Source organism: Microplitis mediator, chromosome 6 (assembly GCF_029852145.1).
Source record: "Microplitis mediator isolate UGA2020A chromosome 6, iyMicMedi2.1, whole genome shotgun sequence".
Taxonomy (NCBI): domain Eukaryota; kingdom Metazoa; phylum Arthropoda; class Insecta; order Hymenoptera; family Braconidae; genus Microplitis; species Microplitis mediator.
The window spans coordinates 18272646-18295200 of record NC_079974.1 but is presented as its reverse complement, the minus strand read 5'-3'; the positions used below and the strand labels follow the sequence as shown (position 1 = coordinate 18295200).

Sequence of the window (22555 nt, the reverse complement as noted above, 5' to 3'; positions counted from 1 at the left end):
ACGATGCGCAACATGGCTACCCGCTAACAAAGACCCGCTATGTTGACAACATCTATGGAGGCGCAGATGAACTCGCTGAGGCAATTCAAGTTGCTCTCGACATAAAAAAAAAAAAAATGTGTGCCGCAGGATGTTTCCCGCTTGCTAAGTGGGCAAGTAATTCAACGGAATTACACGCTCAAGCCGCTCCAGTGAATTTACACTCAACTGGGATGCTACGCTATCATTGTTGCTTCTTCAAGAATGGAATTTATTTCGAGATGAACTACATCAGATCTCGAAGATTCAGATACCTCGCTAGAATCATGTACAAAATGATGTATCAATTGAACTACATGGATTCTCTGACGCTTCTCAACTCGCTATGGCTGCTGTCGTATATTTAAAAGTTACTGACGCTACTGGAAGCTCCAATATCTCGCTAGTGTGTGAACTTAAACAAGTTGCTCCACTGAAACCCACTACAATACCAAGAATGGAGCTCAATGCCGCTGTGTCACTCGCTCAACTGGTACTCTACGTCAAGAAAATCTCGAAACTTGAAAATATATCAATTTTCTTGTGGACAGACTCCTCTGTATCTTTAACGGGGATACGAAACTCAACCCAGCTGACTGCGCTTCAAGAGGTTTAACAGCAGCCAAACTAGAACAGCATTCGCTATGGTGGACGGGACCTAAGTGGCTCAGTCAATCAAAAGAAAACTGGCCATCTGTTGACATCCCTTCGCAGACGGTATCACATCTTGAAGAACGTCCAGGTCTGGTTTTTACCATCTACAAGGCAGATTCACACCCGCTATACACGCTACTGGATAAATTCTCTAAGTTGTCACCGTTACTTCACACGCTTGGAATCTGTCTACGTGCCATCGCTAAATTTAAAAAAGTGCCACAGTCCACACTGGCCACACCACTCGCTACAGTTGACCTGGAACTCGCAAAGACTTTGCTGATCAAGTATACGCAAAGTCAGTACTATTCGCAAGAGCTGAAACTACTGAAGGATGGTGATTCGCTACATCGAAATCATCGTCTCGCTAAATTGATTCCCAACGTCGACTACAATGAAGTACTCAGAGTCGGCGGTCGCTTGAAGAATTCGCTACTGGATGATGAACGAAATAATCCAGTAATACTGCCAAGAACATCTCATAGGGGAACTCAATTGACTATCGCTGATTTACGGAGATCTGACTGGATAGAAGGTGGGCAAGTTCCAGCCAGGTCTCACATTCTTCGCTGCGTCCGCTATATATATATTGAAATTATCATGAATTATTCTACTGACGCTTTCGCCGCAGCATTTAGAAGATTTACTAATCGGAGAGGCGCCTGCAATACCCTATACTCGGACTGTGGTACAAATTTTATAGGAGCAGACGCCACGCTAAGAAAAGAATTCGCAGCAGGATCGAGACAGCTAAAGGAACTTCAGTATTTACTCGCTACAGATGGCACAGACTGCAAGTTCAACCCGTCAAGCGCTCCCCATTTTGGTGACAAATGGGAAGCAGCCGTAAAGTCAATCAAGTTCCATTTTATACGAACTATTGGTGAATCGCTATTGACTTACGACCAACTCGCTACAGTTAACACAGATTGAGGCTGTGATAAATTAAAGACCGATCGCTCCGCTACTCGAAGATCCTGCAGATTTAGCCGCTAACTTCTGAACTGTGTGTGCTATCAGTTCACTCTCCAGACGACAATCCTGTCGACACTGTCGCCAGCGCTGGGGAGAATGTTCAGTCACGAGCTTAGGCAATTTGAAAAGCTTCGTGCATTTCCGCTACGTACGGGAGCAGCCGAACTCGCTACTGACTTGAATGTCAGAATAGTGCCGGGTCACTCGCTATCTGGGCCCGACACCTGCAATTTCTTGCTCATGACCGTGTCAAAATGGCATGAGAACCCGCTACCAGCCGGCCAATCAGAGAAATTGGCGGCTAACTATTTCCTGTTGGCGCGCTTTTAAGCCAATGGGAAAATTCGTTACTGCAGCCATGCTGCCACGTCACCACCGAGCAGCCATGAAGGAAGAAGACGACGTCTATTCCTAATCTACATCGTGCAGTCTTACTAACCACCACGCGTTTTTAACCGCTTGACTTGTCGCATTCGCTATCGCTTATCTATGTAGTTGCATTCGCTATTTTTCTCATAGTTTTAGTGTACATATTGTTTAATAAAGATCTATTCTTTTATCTGTAATTTGTTTTAATTGTTAGTTATTGAATTAACCACACCTACACCAGAATCCCAAAGAGCACTCGCTCATTTTACAATATTCTTTACCTCTTTTTCGTTTTACTCACTTATTCTACTCGAGTATAATCATTTTCTATGACAACCGATAATAATGTTTCCAGTATCAAGACACTTTTCGAGACTTTTATTTAATTTTATTTATTCATTTTATAGATTTTCAACGCGTTTTGATTTAGGCTCACGTGTTTTGACTCTTGAAAATTAAAACGTTTGCCAAAAATAAATTTTCCCAACGGAAGTAGTTTATAAAAATTTTTATATAAATTTTAACTTGATGGAGTATTAAAAAATGCTAATATATGAAAAGCCAATTACTATAAAAATACATTTCCCTCGGGAAAAAAAATTTTTGTTAAAGAATTTTTATTTTGTTTGAAGTAAAAATAATATGATATGTAAATAAAATTAACTTTTTTTTTATAAGACAGTTGTTATTTCCACAGGGAATACGAAAAATGGATTTTCACAATTCAAATTTATGGTTTATTGCGTTAATTTTATGCCCGTCATAATTAATAACAAGAGAGTAATTTGTAATACAAATTTTGAATGCTACTTAAAAGAAAAAAAAAAGTTATCTGTACCAGAAATTTTTTATCAAACAACGCTGTCGTTATAGCAAAAAATATCATAACGGATATCTATTGATACCGCGAATTGTCGAATGTTAGGAATACATACAAAGTAGACGGTGTATTCTACGTGATATGAGAAACGTATGACAACAGAAGTTTGACTAGACTCGAAAAAAAAAAAAAAATAGTAATAAAAAAGCCAAAAGAAAAAAGACGGCTTACACGTAGCAACGACAAAGTTGCCGTCTCTTTGTCGGTACTAATGAGAATATTTGTAGAATAAAATGAATTTTAGTTACTGTTTGCAATGGTTGTAACTCGAATATTCTCTCTGTGAGGATGTGGATAAAAAGCGTCGTTATTAAAATACGCGAGTACACTAGACAAAAAAATAATAATAGCAATAAAAAAAGTAATAATAATAATAATAACAATAATAATAATAATAATAACAATAATCGTAAAAAAATGAGATTCAATACCACTGAATTCATTGTACGTTTTTTTTTAATTTTCACAGCGCTCTATTCACCATGTAAATGAATCCAATAAGTGCAAAATAATTACATTGAAAAAAAAATATGTCTCTACTATACATTTTATCTCGTCCATATTTTTTAATTCGCATTAATGCAATATAATAAAAAAATTTATACAAAAAAACCAATCTCTAAAAAAATGTTTTTTTTTTTTTTTCATTTCATTCAGTTTAATAAATGAAATGAAATTTTGCGTGGTAAACATTAAAAATCAGTTTTTCACCGTCTCATCTTTCTCTCATTCATACTATACACAAATATATATATATCTTTTCAATTGCGATCGAATATATATGCCTGTCGGTAAACGAAAAATATCGGAAAAAAGTGACGTCATTTAACGATATTGACATTTAACGTGTTCCGTCATCAAATCAATCAAATCCACATTTGTCCAGTGACTCTTGTGATAATTTTTTAAAATTCAACGGAAACGACTGTCAGATTTTTTCTACTCTTCTTCTATCTCATACTCTTTTTTTAATATCCCTATCTCTTTATTCTCGTCATTTAATATTGACATTACCTATCTACTTTTAAAATTTTCATATTTACTATTCAAAATTAATAACTTGTCTATCCAATTTTACCCGAGTAAATAAACTTTTTTATTTATTCACATAGAAAATTTTATTACTCGGCAAAAAGGATATTGAAAATAACTGAAATATTTAGTACACTTTTACTTTGTTGATGGAAAAAGTACAGCACAATCTATTTAAATTTAAAAATTTTTTAAATAAAGAAAAAAAAACCAAATAAATTTTTATCAACAGAAAAAAAATATACCACGATATAGTAAATAATTTATTACGTTAGTACAACTGTTACGTCTCTTTTAAATTCTTTTCAAGCGCAATTGCAATTTTTTATCAGACTAACACACGTACATATAATAATTATAATAACAATCATACATCTAACGGATTTTTTGTTTGACAATTTAAAGCACATTTACTCACGATTCATTGTAATGTAAATTCCAAGGGAAAAGGAATTATCACAGTGGGTTGTGGGAATTATGGGTCAGCTATCCAGCACGTCTCGTTGAACGTTACCGCACACTTGACCGCGTCTCTTCTTGTTTTCTCCACGGTCTCTTTCCATTTACTCCAACTACAATTTTCCTCAACCTCCATCATACTACCTAACCCATACTACACCCTTGTCTACGAATTAAATCGTCTGTATACTCATCTACATACTCCACGTAATACCATACACCCTACAGACCGTCTATACACTAGTGATATTAGCACTCGTCTAAAGTGAGATAAAATTAAACAACTCTTGTCACCACACAATATTCTGCGTACAATATTATGACGGCTGGGTCTTAATAATTTTCAGTTAGATGTAATTAGCATTTTAACATATGGAATACGATAATAAAGTAGCTGATATAATTAAACCGGCTTAAATAATGCAATGCATTTATGGAGTTTTCAATTAAATTTGTTACTTAAACTTCAACAGTCCACGATTTATCTCCACTTCAAATTATCCTCGAGCTATCATACATATAAATTTATATTTTGATAAATACCTATGTAAATATATAATATATCTAAATTTAACAAAAATACTTTTAGTTTAAAGTACAATCTAACTGGCTGACAGAAGTGCTAGTGTAAAGTTTTAACTGTAAATCGCGAGTAACACTATTACACTATATATGTATATGTATATATGTGCATGTATGTACTAACTTTTCGTAAATTTCTATGTGGCTAATGTATACATACATATGTTGTGGATTCAACGGAGTTAAGAAAACCCGTTACATGTTTATTTATTGCCACCACAACTAACAGTTTTATATACGAGAGTTCTAGTAGACTTGTAACAAAAAAAAAAAATAGACAAAAAAAATAAATAGAATGAAGAGTTAACAGTAGAAAAAAAAATACATATGTATATATGTATGCATGTATATAGAAAAGACTATGGTACTATGGGGAGAAACTACGGAACGAAGAATCAGTGACGTGTGACCGTGGTAACTCCATCGTTCGTTGTTTCTGTATGAACTTTTGTCTGTATTTTTATTTACTTTTTTCATCTCTTTTACACTATTTTTTTTTACTACTGCTACTGTTACTGTCTATGCTCATCCGTTGACAACAAATAAAATTCAGCTGAATTAAAATGAGTAAATTTACAATGGGTTACTGTCTTTATTACGAAAAATAACAAAATATATTTTACTTTATAAAATTATAACAAGAAAATATTCCATTTAAGTTTGAAATAGTATTTAAATTTGAAAACTTTAAATTCGATCACTGAAATTTCCCAAATGATTTATTTTAACTGAATTATAACTTTACGTTTATTAATTTTAATTTTGAAACAAATGTTTTAATATCATAAGCTGGTTATTGTTCAATATAATCAGCTCTTCTGTAAATAAATTCATGTATGGAAAATTTGTTTAAATCATAGCACGAAATTTAATTTTATATGATAATAAAAACAGTAATAATTTCAACATTACTGCTATCGATCCGATTAAAAAACTTTCAAATTTATACCCGGGGAAAAAGGTTTAGATCTGAACACATATAATTATATCTGATCAGATCTGACAAGGCAGATCGGGCCAGATATTTAAATTGTTTCTATCTGACGAGATCTGGCAAGATCTGATCAGATATAATTATATGTAGTCAGATCTAAACCTTTTTCCCCGGGGATCCCTATTAAAAAAAATATTAAATTGAGAAAAAAAAATAAGATAGTTTTAATTCGATCCAAAATGTAATCTAATGTATTAGGAGCGTTACTTAGAGGAACTGAACATGATCATGATTGATGAAAAAATACCGGCAACTGCTGGGCTCGAACCTGCATCCTTCCGATTCAAAATATATGATGCTATCCACTGCGATGACGCACTTATGCGATAGCGCGAGTGTAAATAACTAGATATGAACAATTTTTAATAAAAATACAATGTATACATGATTATATCTGAGCAGATATAATAAGATCTAATTATATTAAATGTTGTATTCAGTTCAGATATACTTATATCTGATCAGATCTTACGAGATATATGCCGATCTGGCTAGATATAATCATGTCTGATATTGTATCTAGCCCAGATCTAATTATACCTGATTAGATCTGACCGGATATAAACGGTGGTTGGCCAGATATAATAAGATCTGATCAGATATAAATAGATCTGCCAAGATATAATTTTATCTGATCAGATCTAAATCATTTTCCTCGGGTAGAACTGATTAATCAGATGAATCAAAATATTAAAAAAAAATCCAAATTTATATTTTTCATTTTTTTTTTTTTTTGAGTGACAAGAAAAGAATGAAACTTGTTCTTGTTAGCGTTCCAATTAAGAAAGATAATTAAATACTAATTAAATAATATATTTCGTTGCGTTATTTATTTAGTAAACTAACAATTGGATAAATCTAATAGCCTATAATTTAATGCTCGAAAGGGAAGAGAACACTTGAGTCATGCGATAATTAAAGTTCCAGCTGAGACTAGAATAGAGTAAATCAACATAACCGCGGTGAACTTGCTCGCTTGCCAGGCGATGGTTGTTTCACGGTGATCGGCTCGAAAACAAACAAAGTGAGACAGATAGTTAATGAGAGAATGGGATAGTAAGGACGTCCAGAGCAACCAGGAGTGAGATGAGAGCAAGAGAGAAATATCGAGGATAATCCTGTGGAGTTAGCGTCAGTCAACGTGAATTACGCAACCGGAAGCGGGAGGAAAGGGGTTCGAGTATCGCCCGTATTTATTCGAAATTATGGCCGATGCCTCGGCATCAGATAATAAATACAAATGGTACTTTATCCACTTTGATGTTTGATCCTATTTATGTTACCTACCAGCTTTCATCTGTCAAACCAGACACGAGTTTATAATAAAAAAAAACATAATTATAAAAAAAGACAACTACTAGTTTATATTGATTTAATTTTTCTTCATATTACATCAGGAATTATGTGTCATTATGTATGATACTATCCACTGAGTTAATAAATTCCTATTATCGTTAAACATACATTTATTTTGCTTTAAAAATAAAACATCAAAGTGATTCATAAATTTTTTTTTTAATTATAATTATAAATCAGTACGAGTTTCCTTATTTATAATTAAAATAAATAAAAAAGATTGAAAGAAAAACATTTATATAAAAAAATCATAGCACGAGTTTTTTTTCTCATGATAAAAAATAATTTAATTTTCAGCAAATAGTTGCTAATATTAGGGTAGAAGTACCATTTGTGGCCAGTGCTCTATTTTTGGACATTTAATACTTTATTTTAATTAATGAAAAAGTATAAAATAAAATTTCCATTGTAACAGTGTGATAAAAATATCTTTGTATAAATTTGAAAAATTAATTATGTCAGTGCATCTTTAATAAATTATTTTATTTTAATTTTTGAAGTGTCCAAAACTGGCCAAAAATAATACCTCTGCCCTATATTGTCCATATAATTGAAGAATGTCAGATTCAATGTTATTTTGCAAATAAATTTGCTTTAATAATCTATACTGGTTTAGTTTAAAGTTTTTGCTATGATGGAAATATATCTTCTTTTGAAGCGACACTCGATTACGTATCAAATTCAATGTGTAGTTTGATAAAAACTAAATGGGATTAGAAAATGATATAAACTTAAGTCTAGTATAATTAGCACGTATGTCTGTATTATACGATGCTTGTTTTAGGATTACGATAATAAAGTACAATGAGAACGAAGAGGCAACGATAGATATATATATATATTCTATAGAATATATATATATATATATATATATATATATATATATATATATATATATATATATTTATATATATATATTGCCAAGAGCCCACTACGCACCCGTGTTTGCAATTGCCGGTTTCGCGGTTATTGGAGGCGAGTTGTATGTATAACATACACGAGGAAACGTCTATATGTATACAGACGTTAACCCGCCACCAGTAACACTAGTGTTGCCTTAGCCGATCGGACGATTATGCTAAATTATTGTTTACAATTGCAATATCGTATTTGCCGAGTAGCTAACCACGTTAATGTAAAATCAGTTCAATATCTTAGTTGACTTGTTGCCCCGGTATATTTGGATAAACCCTCACAGTAGCTCTAAATTAAATTATATATTGATTAAAAATAAAAAAAATAATTAACAGAGAGAGGAGAAGTGAGATTAAAAAAATTCTTAAGCCCGCTGGGAAATCATTGAATTTTATTTTGATTACTATTAGAGATTTTTGAGCACTTTATTTTAATTTACTTTATTATTATTATTTTTTTTTTTAAATTGCTGATCCACCGAATGAATATCACCAACAGCAGAAGCTACTAGCACTGGATCGATCCTATCGCCAACGAGTCTACTCTCTTCTCCACCAGCACTACCTTTCGCTCCCTCTACATCACGATTCACCCCTTAATAGAATAATCACGTTCTATCGCCTCACCGAGATTGGCGTACTTAATTTGCTTCCTAGAATTACCTGAGATCGATTGCACGAGCTACACCATCTCTCTTGTACCCAGTAAACCTTTCTCGCGCTCAAGCTTCACCATCTACTACATGTCTGTATTTCTCTGAGCCATTCACGCATACCTACAAGCCATATCTTAAACCACTGAGTTACCTGTTGCAAGTGTCAAGATCCATGCATATCTCCTTAGATTTAAGCGATGAGACTCTTGTAGGTCATAAGCCTCTATGAGAATTAGCTAGTTATAGTCCTAACTCATCATGGACGTATAACTCAATTTATATAATACTAATTGGTTCGCTTTCACTCTATATACCAAGGGAATAAAAATGGTAATTTAAAAAAAAATAATTTTTTTATTTTCATGATCCGTTGAGTTCACAAATTAAATTTTCTGGCTTTTAATCATGAGAAATAAATTATTTAAATGCTAAAAAAAAAATTTTCTAGTAAAATTAATAAGAAATTGCTCTCTGTCATTTTTAAAAAAATTTAAATAATAATTGAAAAATTTTTTAAAGTGTTCCAATAATAAAAAAAAAAAAATTTAAAGCCACCACAACTGAACGGTCGATATAATTTTCCAATCAGAAAACTATTATAACTCAAGTTATTGAGTTTGAGTTACACGTATCCCCTGAGATATATACATTTATCCTGTTGCTTTCTCATAGATAAAGCAATTCGATCTTCGAACTCCCTTGTCTTTCTCAAATTCTCTATCTCATTTTCTCGTCAGCACCCGATGGAAGCTTCAATTATCTCGTTATTTCGATCACGTAGTATCTGTTAACACGAGAGACACAATCTTGTCGATCGTTGCAGTAGCAGCATCAGCCATGTCCAAGGTTTCAGAGGATTGCAACAGTATTGCCCGGTACCTAAATACCCTCAAATTATCCCGTTACGTATTGAATCCTACTACAGAAATGGTTTTAAACTTTCTGTCTGTCGGCGAGATTCGAATCGTCATTCGCTATTGGTCAGTTATCTATCTCTTCTGCGGCATATATGTATACAGCTACGCTTCAGTAGAGAGTACAGTAACGAGAAAATAGAGGTAGTTTACACACACACACACACACACACACACACTCATTGATTTTCTCTCTCCTTCCTTTTCTCAACTCATTCCCTATCATTGCCACACCCTTTTACAACCCTACCTCAACAAAATTTCCCTTTAAATCTATCTATCGGTATACACATATATATATTTAGATACATATATATACGCGAGCCAACTATATCCGGGGGTTACCAGAGCTACTGCTAAATTTGCTGCTCGCGTAGCTTAATTACGGGACAAATCGTTAATGAAAAGCGCTTTAACAATTACTTGACGATACAGCACAACCGACAGATGAGCGAGCGAATCCAATACTATGGAATCACTCAATGAAATAACATTCAGTTTAATTTAGTTCATTACATCTCTTTAAACAATTAAACATTACTCCGATGTCAAACAAAGTGTAACAAACACCCGCAGACACCATCAACAGAAAAATATTTAACATTTACTATTGTTTTAATCATAAAAATAATTCATTCAATTTAATTAAGGTAAATTTAAAAGCCCGTCAATTTGCGGTGAACGAGATTATGTTCAACCCCGAGGGTAGTAATTATCAGAATTATAATTTATTGTAAAAGTTGACAGGTGATTTTAAATTTAAGCTATAAGAGTACAAAGCTAATGCTGACCTGATTAATATCGAGAGTGGAATTATACAACTTTTAACAATCTACTGATATACACAGATATATGTATATATTGGATTTATCGACTTTCCGACTTGTTATTAATACATTAATTATTTTCAGACACTAATGGCTAGTTTCAAAACCACACGCATACACTCTCTATCACAGCTATATTAATTGTAGTTTGCATATTATTTGCATTAATCCATTTAGTATTTATATATTAATAATAATTATCGTCACTTCGGTTATTGCTATATTGTTAACAGATTTATCACTTTACTATTATTAATTTTTTTTATCGTTGTGAAACATTACTATACGGCCTGTGTCAAAGGGAATAAATCAATGTTCGTAAATCCTTTATCATTTGTTTGGATATTTACACGGAAAAAAATGATTGACAATAATTGTAGTTCAACTTCTAATTATTTATGTTAATTTCAATAACCACACGGAAAAAAATTTACTGTTGCTGTAACAGGAGACATTCATGTTGCAGCAACAGTACATTTTTTTCCGTGTAATGTCGTTTCAATCAGTAAAATTATGCTTTTAATGTTTAAACTGCTATAATTAACAGTTAATCGTTGAAATATACTGCTTGACTATTTAAAATTACTACTTAAACCTTAAAAAACTACAGTCGACTCTGTCTAAAGGTTCTCTGCCTAAAGGTTCTCGCTGTCTATAGGTTCCAGGATACATTGCTTAAAGGTTCCCGGATATTCCCCCACCCGCTTTCTCGAGTGACGAATCACAATTCAGTTTTCGAGCACTAACTTTAAATGTACGTTTTTTTGAGGTTATGTTTACTGCGCAATGTGTTCGTTTTAGCGTACGCCTCGGCGCTCGAGGGGAATATATTGTAGGGGAAGTGCTGATGGTGGGGAGGGAACCTTTAGGCAATGGTCCTGTCCCGACGTGGAACCTTTAGACAGAGTCGACTGTACAAGACACTTGTCAAAAAAATGCATCGGTTATTAATTTCTTACATTCTACTCCATAATATTTACTGATATTTGGTCTAGGCGCGCTGTTGATGAGAATCTAAGTATTATTTACTAATATTTTTTTTCCATGTAACAACATGTGTAGTTAGCTATAATATAAACAATTCATTACTATTGTTTTTCATATGATATCAATGTTATATTAACCAGCGCGTAAAATAATACACTTTTTATTGCTTAAAAAAGGCAAAATTACTCGACTATGACAAGATAATATAGATATTATTTATTAAGAAGGATACGAAAAACCATTTTCTTTATGACGACAGATAGAGTATCATCAATTTAACGATACAGATGAATTTAAATTCCAATTCTAAATACTCGTACGAAAAGTTATCTCTGTAAATTCTCACTCGAGGCTATCGGGGATGAAACGATTGGAGCGTGGAATGGAATTTGGGAAATGGGAGAACAAACGGATGTTCGCCTAAAGGCGTTGAGTGAACGCCCGAACGCCTATCAGTGAAAATTCTTACGTTGTCAGGCGTTAAGACGATATTACAAGTACGTGCCATGGAAGCCTATCTATCGAATTTACAGTGTACCCGTGTCGTTACAACTGATCTTATTCTATTCACTAACTATGTACATACATATACATATATATATGTACGAACTATCGATTATTATCTATATCTGTATCACATAAAATCGTTGGGAAAGGGCACAATTGGGTTATCCGTGACTCAAGATGTCGCCCGCAAAATTTGATTATGCTTTCAGCGTTACTCAGTCTAACGGATCAATATCTCTTACACTAAACTAATTGCAATTCAGTGTACTCTAATGTTCCAAACAATAACTTCAACACATCACTAATGAAGTTTAATAAAAAAAAATTCATTAAAATGAGTAGAAAATAAAAAGTTTTTAAATAATTTAATAAATTTGTTATTGAATGGAAAATAATTGTCATAGTATATGAAAAAAAAAAAAAATAGACGCAGACTAATGAGGGAATTCAAAAAATTTACATCATTTTAATTTAATAATTCCAATTAAATTAAAAACGAGATGAAGATTTACGTTAAATAAAGCAGCGTGAATTAAGCGCCGGGTGTGTATGAAAGGAAACGGACGATTGAACACCATTCATTCAATTTATGTCTATATATATTGAAGAAATTTTATTCCTTTGTTTTTTTTCTGTTAATTTTGATTTATTTTTAGACTCCGCAAACAATTTCGCTAATTAATTGATAGTTCACGTCGATATTTTTTTTATTCAGTTAAAAAAATTAAGTGGACTGTCCATCGCTATTAAAATCGCGGATGTTAGTTCATACCATAAGAATCAGTGTAGAAAAAAATGTAAAATAAAAAAAGTTGAAGTAGGTGCTGAATAAATGTATCAGTTATGTAATGGAAACACCGTACAGAAAAAAATTTTAGTATTAAATAAAAAAACGGTGAAATATTGGTGAGGTATTGTAATAAATATATTTTAGAAACGCACAATTAAATATTAACGCTATCATTTCTAATGACAGGTCATTTATTTATGTCCCACTCGAGTAGAATTTCAACTAATAGCTAGACAGACAGACACAGAAAATTCGAGGCGGTCTGCCAATTTGCTTCCAATTCCATTCCATTTCGTAGAGAGAATAACAACGGTGGATGGTATATAGTGAATCGGAGACGTAGAGATTCGTTTCGAGGCCAAATCTGCTGTTCTTACTAACGAGCAGAGACGCCAGTGGCGTCTGCCTGTGACATTCTCATCGTTCGAAAGATTGTTTAGTACTCGAGTGTCAGTTAAAATGCGATTTACTCAAGACCCATTTTCCAATTATCAATTATCTTTGACAACTATTTTAAATTATTATTTTTTTTACATCCTAGTTCACTCCAACAGTCTTTTTATACCAACATCTTCTTCTAATTAAGCAGCCCACTCACTGCACATTAACCGATTCAATTTAAATATTCACTGTTGTGGAAATTAAACGCGAATTATTTTTGCTATCAAATAATTATTTTATTTAAAAGAAAAAATTTTCATTGTATTTTATTAAAACAATTGAATCGGTACCTTCATTATATTTTAATACTACAGTTGGTTTAAGCTGATAATATTGTATTTGTTTTTATAATATTCATTTATTGTGAAAAAATTTATATAATTTTCCGATACTTTTTTTCGCTTTGAATGGATATTATTCATCTAAAAATCGACCTATTATATATAAACAATAGGAAATTGAAAATATATAAATATATACTTCTATCAATCAATGGACTTTTGGAATCATCATTAAAAAAAATTTTAACAATATCGCAATTTTCCATAAGACCGTATGATTAATTAAATTTTGTGAACTATGATAATTTTTCAAATATCAGTAACGAGTAGAACTCATTATTAAACGTCCACTATTATTCTAATTATTATTCATTTTCACATTAATATTCAATACACTTTTTTGAAGGCATAAAAAAAACTCTAACTTATTTAAAACGCGAATTAAAAATAAAAGAAAAACGCATAAACATTAACCAGCTTTTAACAAAACTAAAAAATTCAAAATAAACGGTTACAAAAAAAAAACTTCTTAACAGCTTTTAACTCACTGCTATATAAGCCGTGAGCTAGTCATGGATTATGCCTCAAACAAAACCTAGAAGTAAAGTGGCGACGTTAAAAGAAAAAAAAAAAATTAATAAGTAAAAACTCTATTATTCCGTACGTGTTCAAGAGTGTTGAGCAAAGCCCAGAGCATCTGGTCGTTACCAATTTGAAAAGCAACTCGATAATGCCACTGTGAGCGGCTTGAAGCTCCATTTTGCAGCTAATCCTCTGGACGCGTCTACTAAAAGTTTCATCGTAAAAGCTGTATCCCTATAGATCTACATACTATCTAATATAACGTAGATACGTGGCTTGAGAAAAATAAGGGTTTGATAGCTTTGCTGTCAAACGCCGGTTTCTTTTCGGTGATCAAGTTACTAAGTACACATATTCAACTAAACTCAAATAACCGTCGTCTATGTAAAGTATTTAATTATCCAGATAAACATACGATATTTACATAAATCCTCTTATAACATACGCTAAAATTTTAATGAAATAATCTGGTGTGTCCAATTAAATCTGCCTGATATTGATTGAAATATTTAAAAACCAACTGACTAATTAAATCCATATTTATTAAACTATTTTATAAAACAGTAATTACCATTTCACTTTGATCCTGTTCGTGAGTTTAAATTAACGTTCTGGTCATCTCGTCAACTAGACGAGCTGTCCAAAGGATTATTGACGGTCATGCGCATCATGTGTGCACAACCGCATAATTACTCTCCAACCCTCAGTACGAGATAACGGCAATCGAATCAGGCAAATCTGACGTCAGACACGTCGAGATACCAGCGTGCTACCAGTTGGATTACCACATACACGTTAAAGACGATATATATGTTTTTATATAACTTTATTATGGTCAAAATTAAAACGATAAATTTTCGTTATTTTATGGATTTTTGAATTCCATTTACGGATAAGTAAATAGTCAATTTTTATAATAATTTTCAATTTAATGTTTTTTATTAAAACTTGATATTTTACTCGGTGCTCATTAATTGCAAGTAAAAATAATAAATTCAAAAATTGATAATACACTTTTATTTATGTTTATATCATTGTTTGTATTGATCAATAAAATACAAAACAGTTTATAAAATTCATCGCAAACAAATTTTTTCATAAACTCACTTTTTAACGAGTTAAAAAAAAACGTTTGTTAGTTTAATAGGTTTAAAAAAATATGATGAAAAAATGACGGAATGTTAACAACTCTACTTTTTGTTTAAATCGAATGCATTTAATGTTTTTCTATTTACATTCGTTTTATTTATCTTTTAGCATCGAATAAAATTAAATGCTAATAGACTTGTTAACAAAACCAACGAAAGTAGAGTAACGTATTTGATCAGGCAGTAATAAACTGATAAATTGATATTTCATTTTTCAATTTTTATAACTGATCGCTTGGTAAAATGCGCAATTTAAAATTATGAATAAAAAAAAAAATTTCTGAAAATTTTTTTTTATCCTTCTAAACATGAATCAGTGAAAATAAGTAAATATTCACTAATTCGAAGTGCAAACCTAACCACTGATTTCAAAAAGTGGTTCGGTTGGCACTTGGAATTAGTGAATATTCACTTATTTCACTTATTCATGTTTAGAGAGTATAAGGTATGAGACCTAGTACTTGATCAGGAAACTAGTACTCGATCACTCATGTATTTGTATACCGATATTTAGTAGAATTTAGTAAATATAGATATACAAATACATGGAGTGATCGGGTACTAGTTCCCTGATCAGGTACAAAGTCTCTTACCTTAGTAGTTTATTATTTTTACAAATTTATTCTTAAGCAATTCGAAATTCTCGACATTTATTTGAGTAAAAATTTGTTTTCAGTACTTATACTTTTAAATCTATTGCAAATCATATTTCTTACTACAATTATTTAGACGTAAATTATGATAATTTTGTCAAAAATATAAAAAAAATAATAATTTTTTTTAAGGACTTTATTTTACCCGAAAATAAAAAAATAAAAATTATAGCAATTAACTATTAGTCTTATTCCTTTAGACGCTACCATTACTCTAGTTCTTGCAACCAATAAAAGTTGATCAAGAAATTGAAAATAATTCAAATATATAGTAATTGTATTACTCTCTAAAAATGAATCAGTGAAATTCACTTCGAATTAGTGAATATTCACTGGGAACCAGCTATAAGTATACCACTGGTTGAATTAGTGGTATACTTGTAGCTGTGGAAATAGTGACTATCCACTGATTCGCAGTGAATTTCACTAATTAATTTTTAGAGAGTAAGTTACGTCATTTAAATAAAATTCTAAATGGCATTATATCAGTACAAATTAGCAAATTGTCTAAAGTAGTTGATTATCAAGTTTCTTATCAAATATTCATCTCACAAATTAACTTGCACAAGTAAGGGGTTTGTTGGACATATACTCAAAGGATGTCAAGAATGTCCTGTGGCCAAGGTAAACACAACCACGAATCGTACCTTACTTCCTGCATCCGACATGAGAGCTAACGTGGTTCTCTAAAGTAACCGGAAGTGCTCGGTACACTAGTGAATGGACTGAGACATCAGCTCACAAACTAGCCATTAACATCAGGTTCACTCCCAAAGTATATACATAGACTACTAACAAATAGTTTCCTTCACTACTAAAGAGCTTTCCTAATTGAACAATTACAATTAAAAATTACAACTGATAAAAAAATTTTTATTATTTGTTACAGAAATCCGAACGCCTATGACCATCATAGAAATGATGCGCAAATGATTATCACGAAAGACAAAAATAAATTTCGTTCAATAAACTGGGAACAGTATGATCCGGTCCATCAAAAATATTTAGAAATCAGTGAGTATGAAAAAAAAATTTTTTTTATCACCTAATAACCATATTTTTATTTTCTTTAAACCCACGAGTCATATATATTGTTGAAGTTAACAAGCTACATTTTCCCAAAATAAACCACTCATATTTTTCTATAGACCGTTAGGTATACTTTTGTATAACCCATTAGCCATTTCAATAAATAAAAAAGATAAATAAATAAAAAGTTTCATCGTAGACATATGGATGTATATTTATGTATATATAAGTATATGGATTTACAATTGATTAACTTTTCAAATAAAATGTTAAGTCTGTGAATTTTCAAAAGCTGATTTCTCGGTTGAAAGCTTCCAAGGGCCATCACGCGTATCACGATTTTGCGTTTCACTGAACGAGATGCTTTTATACTTGTGCTTTTTTAGACGAGGAGGAGGATAAAAATAAAGACTAAAAGAAAGATAGATAGTAAAGGAAAAAAAAAAATTCAAGAGGACATCAGTGGGCAAAGTCAATATGAAACCCCGAGCACTCGAGCGTGCAAAACCGAATCCACGTCACAGACATTTTCGGCCCAACTAAGATAAAATATGTCTGAGCTCTTGAGCCTTCTAAATAAAAAAAAAAAAACATATATATATAAATAATAAATGAACGACATATAAGTGTCTATAAATCTATCTTTCAATGATGTATTTATATCAAGGAATTAGAACCGACGAGGCGCGAAAGTAAAAGGGCACACAAACGAGCATCTTAAACTTGAATTTATTTTTTCTTTCTTCAAAGAAATGACATTTCTCGTTATTTTATACTACCGATATCTTATATATTCAATCCTCTGTATATTACTCTAGCTTATATGTCTGTGAATTCACTATATATTTACGCTTCAAGTAATATTTCAAAGGCTCCACTATCGTCTACAAATAAGAAATGTATCCGTGTATCGGCAAAAATTATTATTAAATATTTTACATCTCGAGTGAAGAATTATTATTATATTTTTAACAACCATAAATAGATAAATAAAAATAAATAATAAGTTAAAAAAAAAAATAAAGATTTGTTTTTTATCGTTGACTCTTTTATTTCACACGCGTACACCAAGACAAAAAATATCGTCTGAAAGTGATAGGGGTCAGGATTAATTATCTCTTCTTAATCTATTTCATACACAAGCCAACTAAATTAATTATCCAAGACTACAGTTACACACTTGCTTTTTTTTTTTTTATTACTATACTTTACTTCAATTTACTTTTTATTTTATTAAAGTAATTTATCTACTTTATCAGTTGCAATTTATCGTGATTAATAAATAGAAAATTCATAATAACGGATGCTAAAAATTTATACGGAGAATTAAAAATGCATAGGTCGTTGAAAAACATGAAATACAATTAAACGATATAAAAAATGCAGATCAAGCTTGTGTAGCTCGGAGGGATCTGCTGGGTATTGTCGAGAAGATTTAACCTCGACAATACGTTGATTTTTCGTTTACTTTTTCACCTGTAAAACCACTCGAACAGCCACTACCAACACTACTCCCACCAGCATCGAGTTTAACAGCGAAACTACTATCAAGAGATAAAAACGAGGGATGCATCGATTAAGTTTCAGTATTGCCAAGTTAATGGCACTAGAACGTCACCGGAGGGCCAGAGACCAAAACAACAAATTGCTATCATAACTAACCCTCCACCCTTTATATCCCAGTAAACCCCCGAAGCACTCGACTATATTCCAAAGCGATCTCTATACCTCCAAGTTACCTGTATCCACCTATATATACTTCGTTATATTCCACATATATAATAGCTCACCTATGTACTGCTGCAGCAATCTAGTGTACGTAACGTTTCTCAACACTATCCGTTTTTGATTGTATGTACAGCAGTACGTGTTTCTGTATACATATACGTGTCAATGTATTTTTATTTTGCTCATGCAACTGACTGGTTAGAATTCAACCAGTTGCATGACTTGTATTTTCAACTGCATCACTTTATGTATATATGTATAGATGTATATATATATATATATATATATATATAAAAAACGAATAGATGTGCATGAGTCAATCTATCGGAAACTGCTGGCTCGTCGATGACATTTTGAAAAAGCTAAACTAACGTACCAAAATATTTGCGGTAAAATTCAGTGATCCATTGACACGTATCACCCACTCGTACATATCACCCACTATATCATAAATGAATTTATTTATAAAAAAATAAAAATAAATAAAAAATCGGTATCAATTGTTTTATCGATTTTATTGACGGTAAAATATTAATACTATTTGTCATGAATGATAACATAAAATTTACTATTTTATGATATTTCAAAGTTTTATTTTTTATTTTTATTTTCCCATAGACTAGTGACATGACTATTTTTATGATACTAGATCACCGCTTATAACTACGGAAATGATCTCGTCAAAATTATTCACGACTTGGTAATAAAAGAGGAGAATTGAAACCGGGAGAAAGAGAAATAGGGAAAAAGAAATGATGAAAAAAATTGGTGTCGAGCATGACAACGTATAACGTTTAACATTTACTATTATTGTCATTATATCTAGATCCATTTCAATGAGAAAATGAAGAAAAAGATGGATATATATGGATAAAATATTACTGATAAAAAGGGTTAAAAAAAAAGAGGGAACATTACGAGGAAATGAAGACGACAAGAAGTGGTGACAGTAAAGCAATGAATTCAAGTTCGTTAAACAGAACTTATTGTCGCATGGAGATCGTAACTTTTCTGCAACGTTAACAAATTTTATGATGTTCACAAACTCAAATAATAAAAAAGAGTTGAGTCTCGTGATTTTGAATTAAAGTTTAAATTAATATTATTATCGACAGAGCAAATATAAATAGTTAAAAATAGAAAACTCGTTTTTATTAAAAACGTAATATACGAAATAATATTTTATGTTTAACAATTAAATGTTTTACTTATTTATTTTTTTTTTATAGCTCATATATACCCTGGAATTGAAATAACTGAATGAAACCTATCGTATGGGTGCAAAAGTTGTGTACGAAATCCGATGCGACAATAAATCGTTGTAATTCATAAATGTTTGTATACAACATAAAGTGTATTTATATTTATATATCAGAAGCTGGTATAGACGAGAGACGAGAGCTTGACCACTGTCCGTTGGGTTCGTTGGATAACGTCCACGTGATACAATATATCCCGGGATTTATCGATAAAACCCCTGGAGAATGTACCTACGAAATATCTGTATTGAAACTCTTATTTTTTCATCGGGCTTACTGGTAAAAGTGCAAATAAAAATAAAGTAAAATAAAATGAATATATCAAGTGCATTCAATTTCGAGGATTAAAGCCCGTTGGCGATTAATATCATTCTCTGTCTCTCTCTCTTTCTCTCGACGGCGTTTTTTTTCCTGTCCCTAGGGCAAGTGAAACTCATTCGCAAGTTGGTAAAGTCGACGAAATAAGTCGAAAGTAAATGAGACTAAGAAAAAAAAAAATAATGAAAAAAAAAATCATTTAGATGAGAAGTAAAGGAAAGGGATGAAAATTTGAACCAATTTCGAGACTAACATTATATCCACTCGGATTAATTCGATAATACTCTTGCCCGACTATCGTCTAAGAAATAATGTACGTTAAACAGCAAATTCCCGTCCAACTTTCGACTACTTTATGTGTATACATATATACCAAGTCCATTGGCCCTTCTATCTCGCTCAGTCTGCTCACCGCCTCTTAATCTTTCTCTCGTTCTACTTTGCTTTTACCGAGATTACTTGAGCCCAAAGAAACTGCCGCGTGCATACGGCAAACTTGGTTATTTATTATGAAATATTGAGTCGACGTCATCTCTTTTTTTATTTCATTTTTTTTATATACTTTACATACACTTTTTCCTTAACAGCGAATCCTATAGCAAATCTTTTACCGGAAAAGTGCGCCTAATGCGTTTCCATATGCTTTTTACTCGGATCAAAAAAAAATTTTAATAAAATATCAAACTTTCCTGTCAATATAAAATTCTCGAAAAATTATATTAAATATTAAAAGTATTAAGGAAGAGATTAACTATTTATTACATGCATTATCAAATTCGATTAATACTTCCTCTATTCTCGAATCTTTTATCATTAAAAATTCAATAAAATTTTCATCAAAAAAACTCCTCAGCGAATTTCTTTAAAAAAATCGCTATGTTAAATTTATTTAACTCCGTAATTTTTATAAATTTTTAAGTAAGTGATTTTCTTTCAGGAGTAATAAAGTGTCACATAAAAATAGCATTAAAGTTGTTATTTTTAACAAACTCTTATTACAGAGCTTTAAAAATAATAATTATAATTATTATCTCAAACATGTAAGGAAACGAACACAAGTCGACATACAAACACACACGTTCAATTGAGGGACACTGAGTCTCTTAAACGTCGTAAAATTTTATTGCCACTCACCCACCACAGCTATACAGCAGAAAGAAGAGTATAGAGAGCGGCGTGCAAAAGCACCGATTAAAACTTAACGGCGCCAGAAGCTTCTTAATGAGGTTCTAACGAGCTTGAGTCAAGAGCTTTTCATTTCATGACTATCACTCAATTTCACTGATTCTCAGTTAAACTATACAACTAAATTTATAATCATTCCATTATAAATCTCCCATAAAAGTAGCAACACCCAAACAAATATAAATAACGTTTGTGATAATCCAATAAACGCTTAAATTTTAAACATAAATATTTAATTTAAATTCATGGTATGGACTATACATTATATTCAATTGTGTACGAGGAGTATTCACAGAACCCTGTGGACTAGACATGAGAATATATATTTGCCGTTGGAATTGTAGAAATGTAAATACGAAATGATGACAACCGAGTGTAATGCACACATAGCCAAGACTGACCTCAGTCTCGTATGCACCTGGGAATAATTACAGTTTATGTAAAGTCACACGACACATCTCTACCGACAAGTAAACTCGACGTTCTCACAATAAATAAAAAAATATCATAAAATAAATAATAAAAAATTCAAGATAAAAATATAATTCATTCCGTGTGCGACTTTTTCCACATATAAACTAACCGCCGTATGTCACACACTCTACATCACGTACTTCTCTATGTATAACCCATAACGACATAAATCCTCACGTACAATCAGTTAGTCTACGCACATAGGTACCAATCAAGATTAATCTGCCTTACAGTACAATATGTAGCGAAATAGAGTAGTAGTAGTTTAAATTCAACCATGCGTCAATAATATCAACAGCAGTATATATATCTTTGTATTCATCTACTCATTACACCATCAATAGTTCGCGTTAATGTACATCTTTAAGCAGAATGAATTTTACCCACCATCGATTTTTACAATCTCCACTTTACAATTTAATGTCATTACATTCCCCGCTTTTAAATGCCTCTAATTCCTTTTATTGTCATACATATAGATGTTATATATCTCTACATACGTACACTTTATAATATAGTAACTGTGCAAACGGGTGCAAAAGG

At 31.8% G+C, this 22555-nt stretch overlaps 1 protein-coding gene across 2 annotated transcripts in view; it reads left to right on the top strand.

The window, feature by feature from the left end:
• Window positions 1-22555, top strand: part of LOC130670315 (neuroligin-4, X-linked-like) — a 210179-nt gene that overhangs the window by 171884 nt on the left and 15740 nt on the right. For both annotated transcript variants that reach the window (XM_057473668.1, XM_057473669.1), the window contains exon 9: window positions 16909-17033. In XM_057473668.1, coding sequence (XP_057329651.1) covers window positions 16909-17033 — 125 coding nt within the window. The remainder of the gene's footprint in view (window positions 1-16908; window positions 17034-22555) is intronic.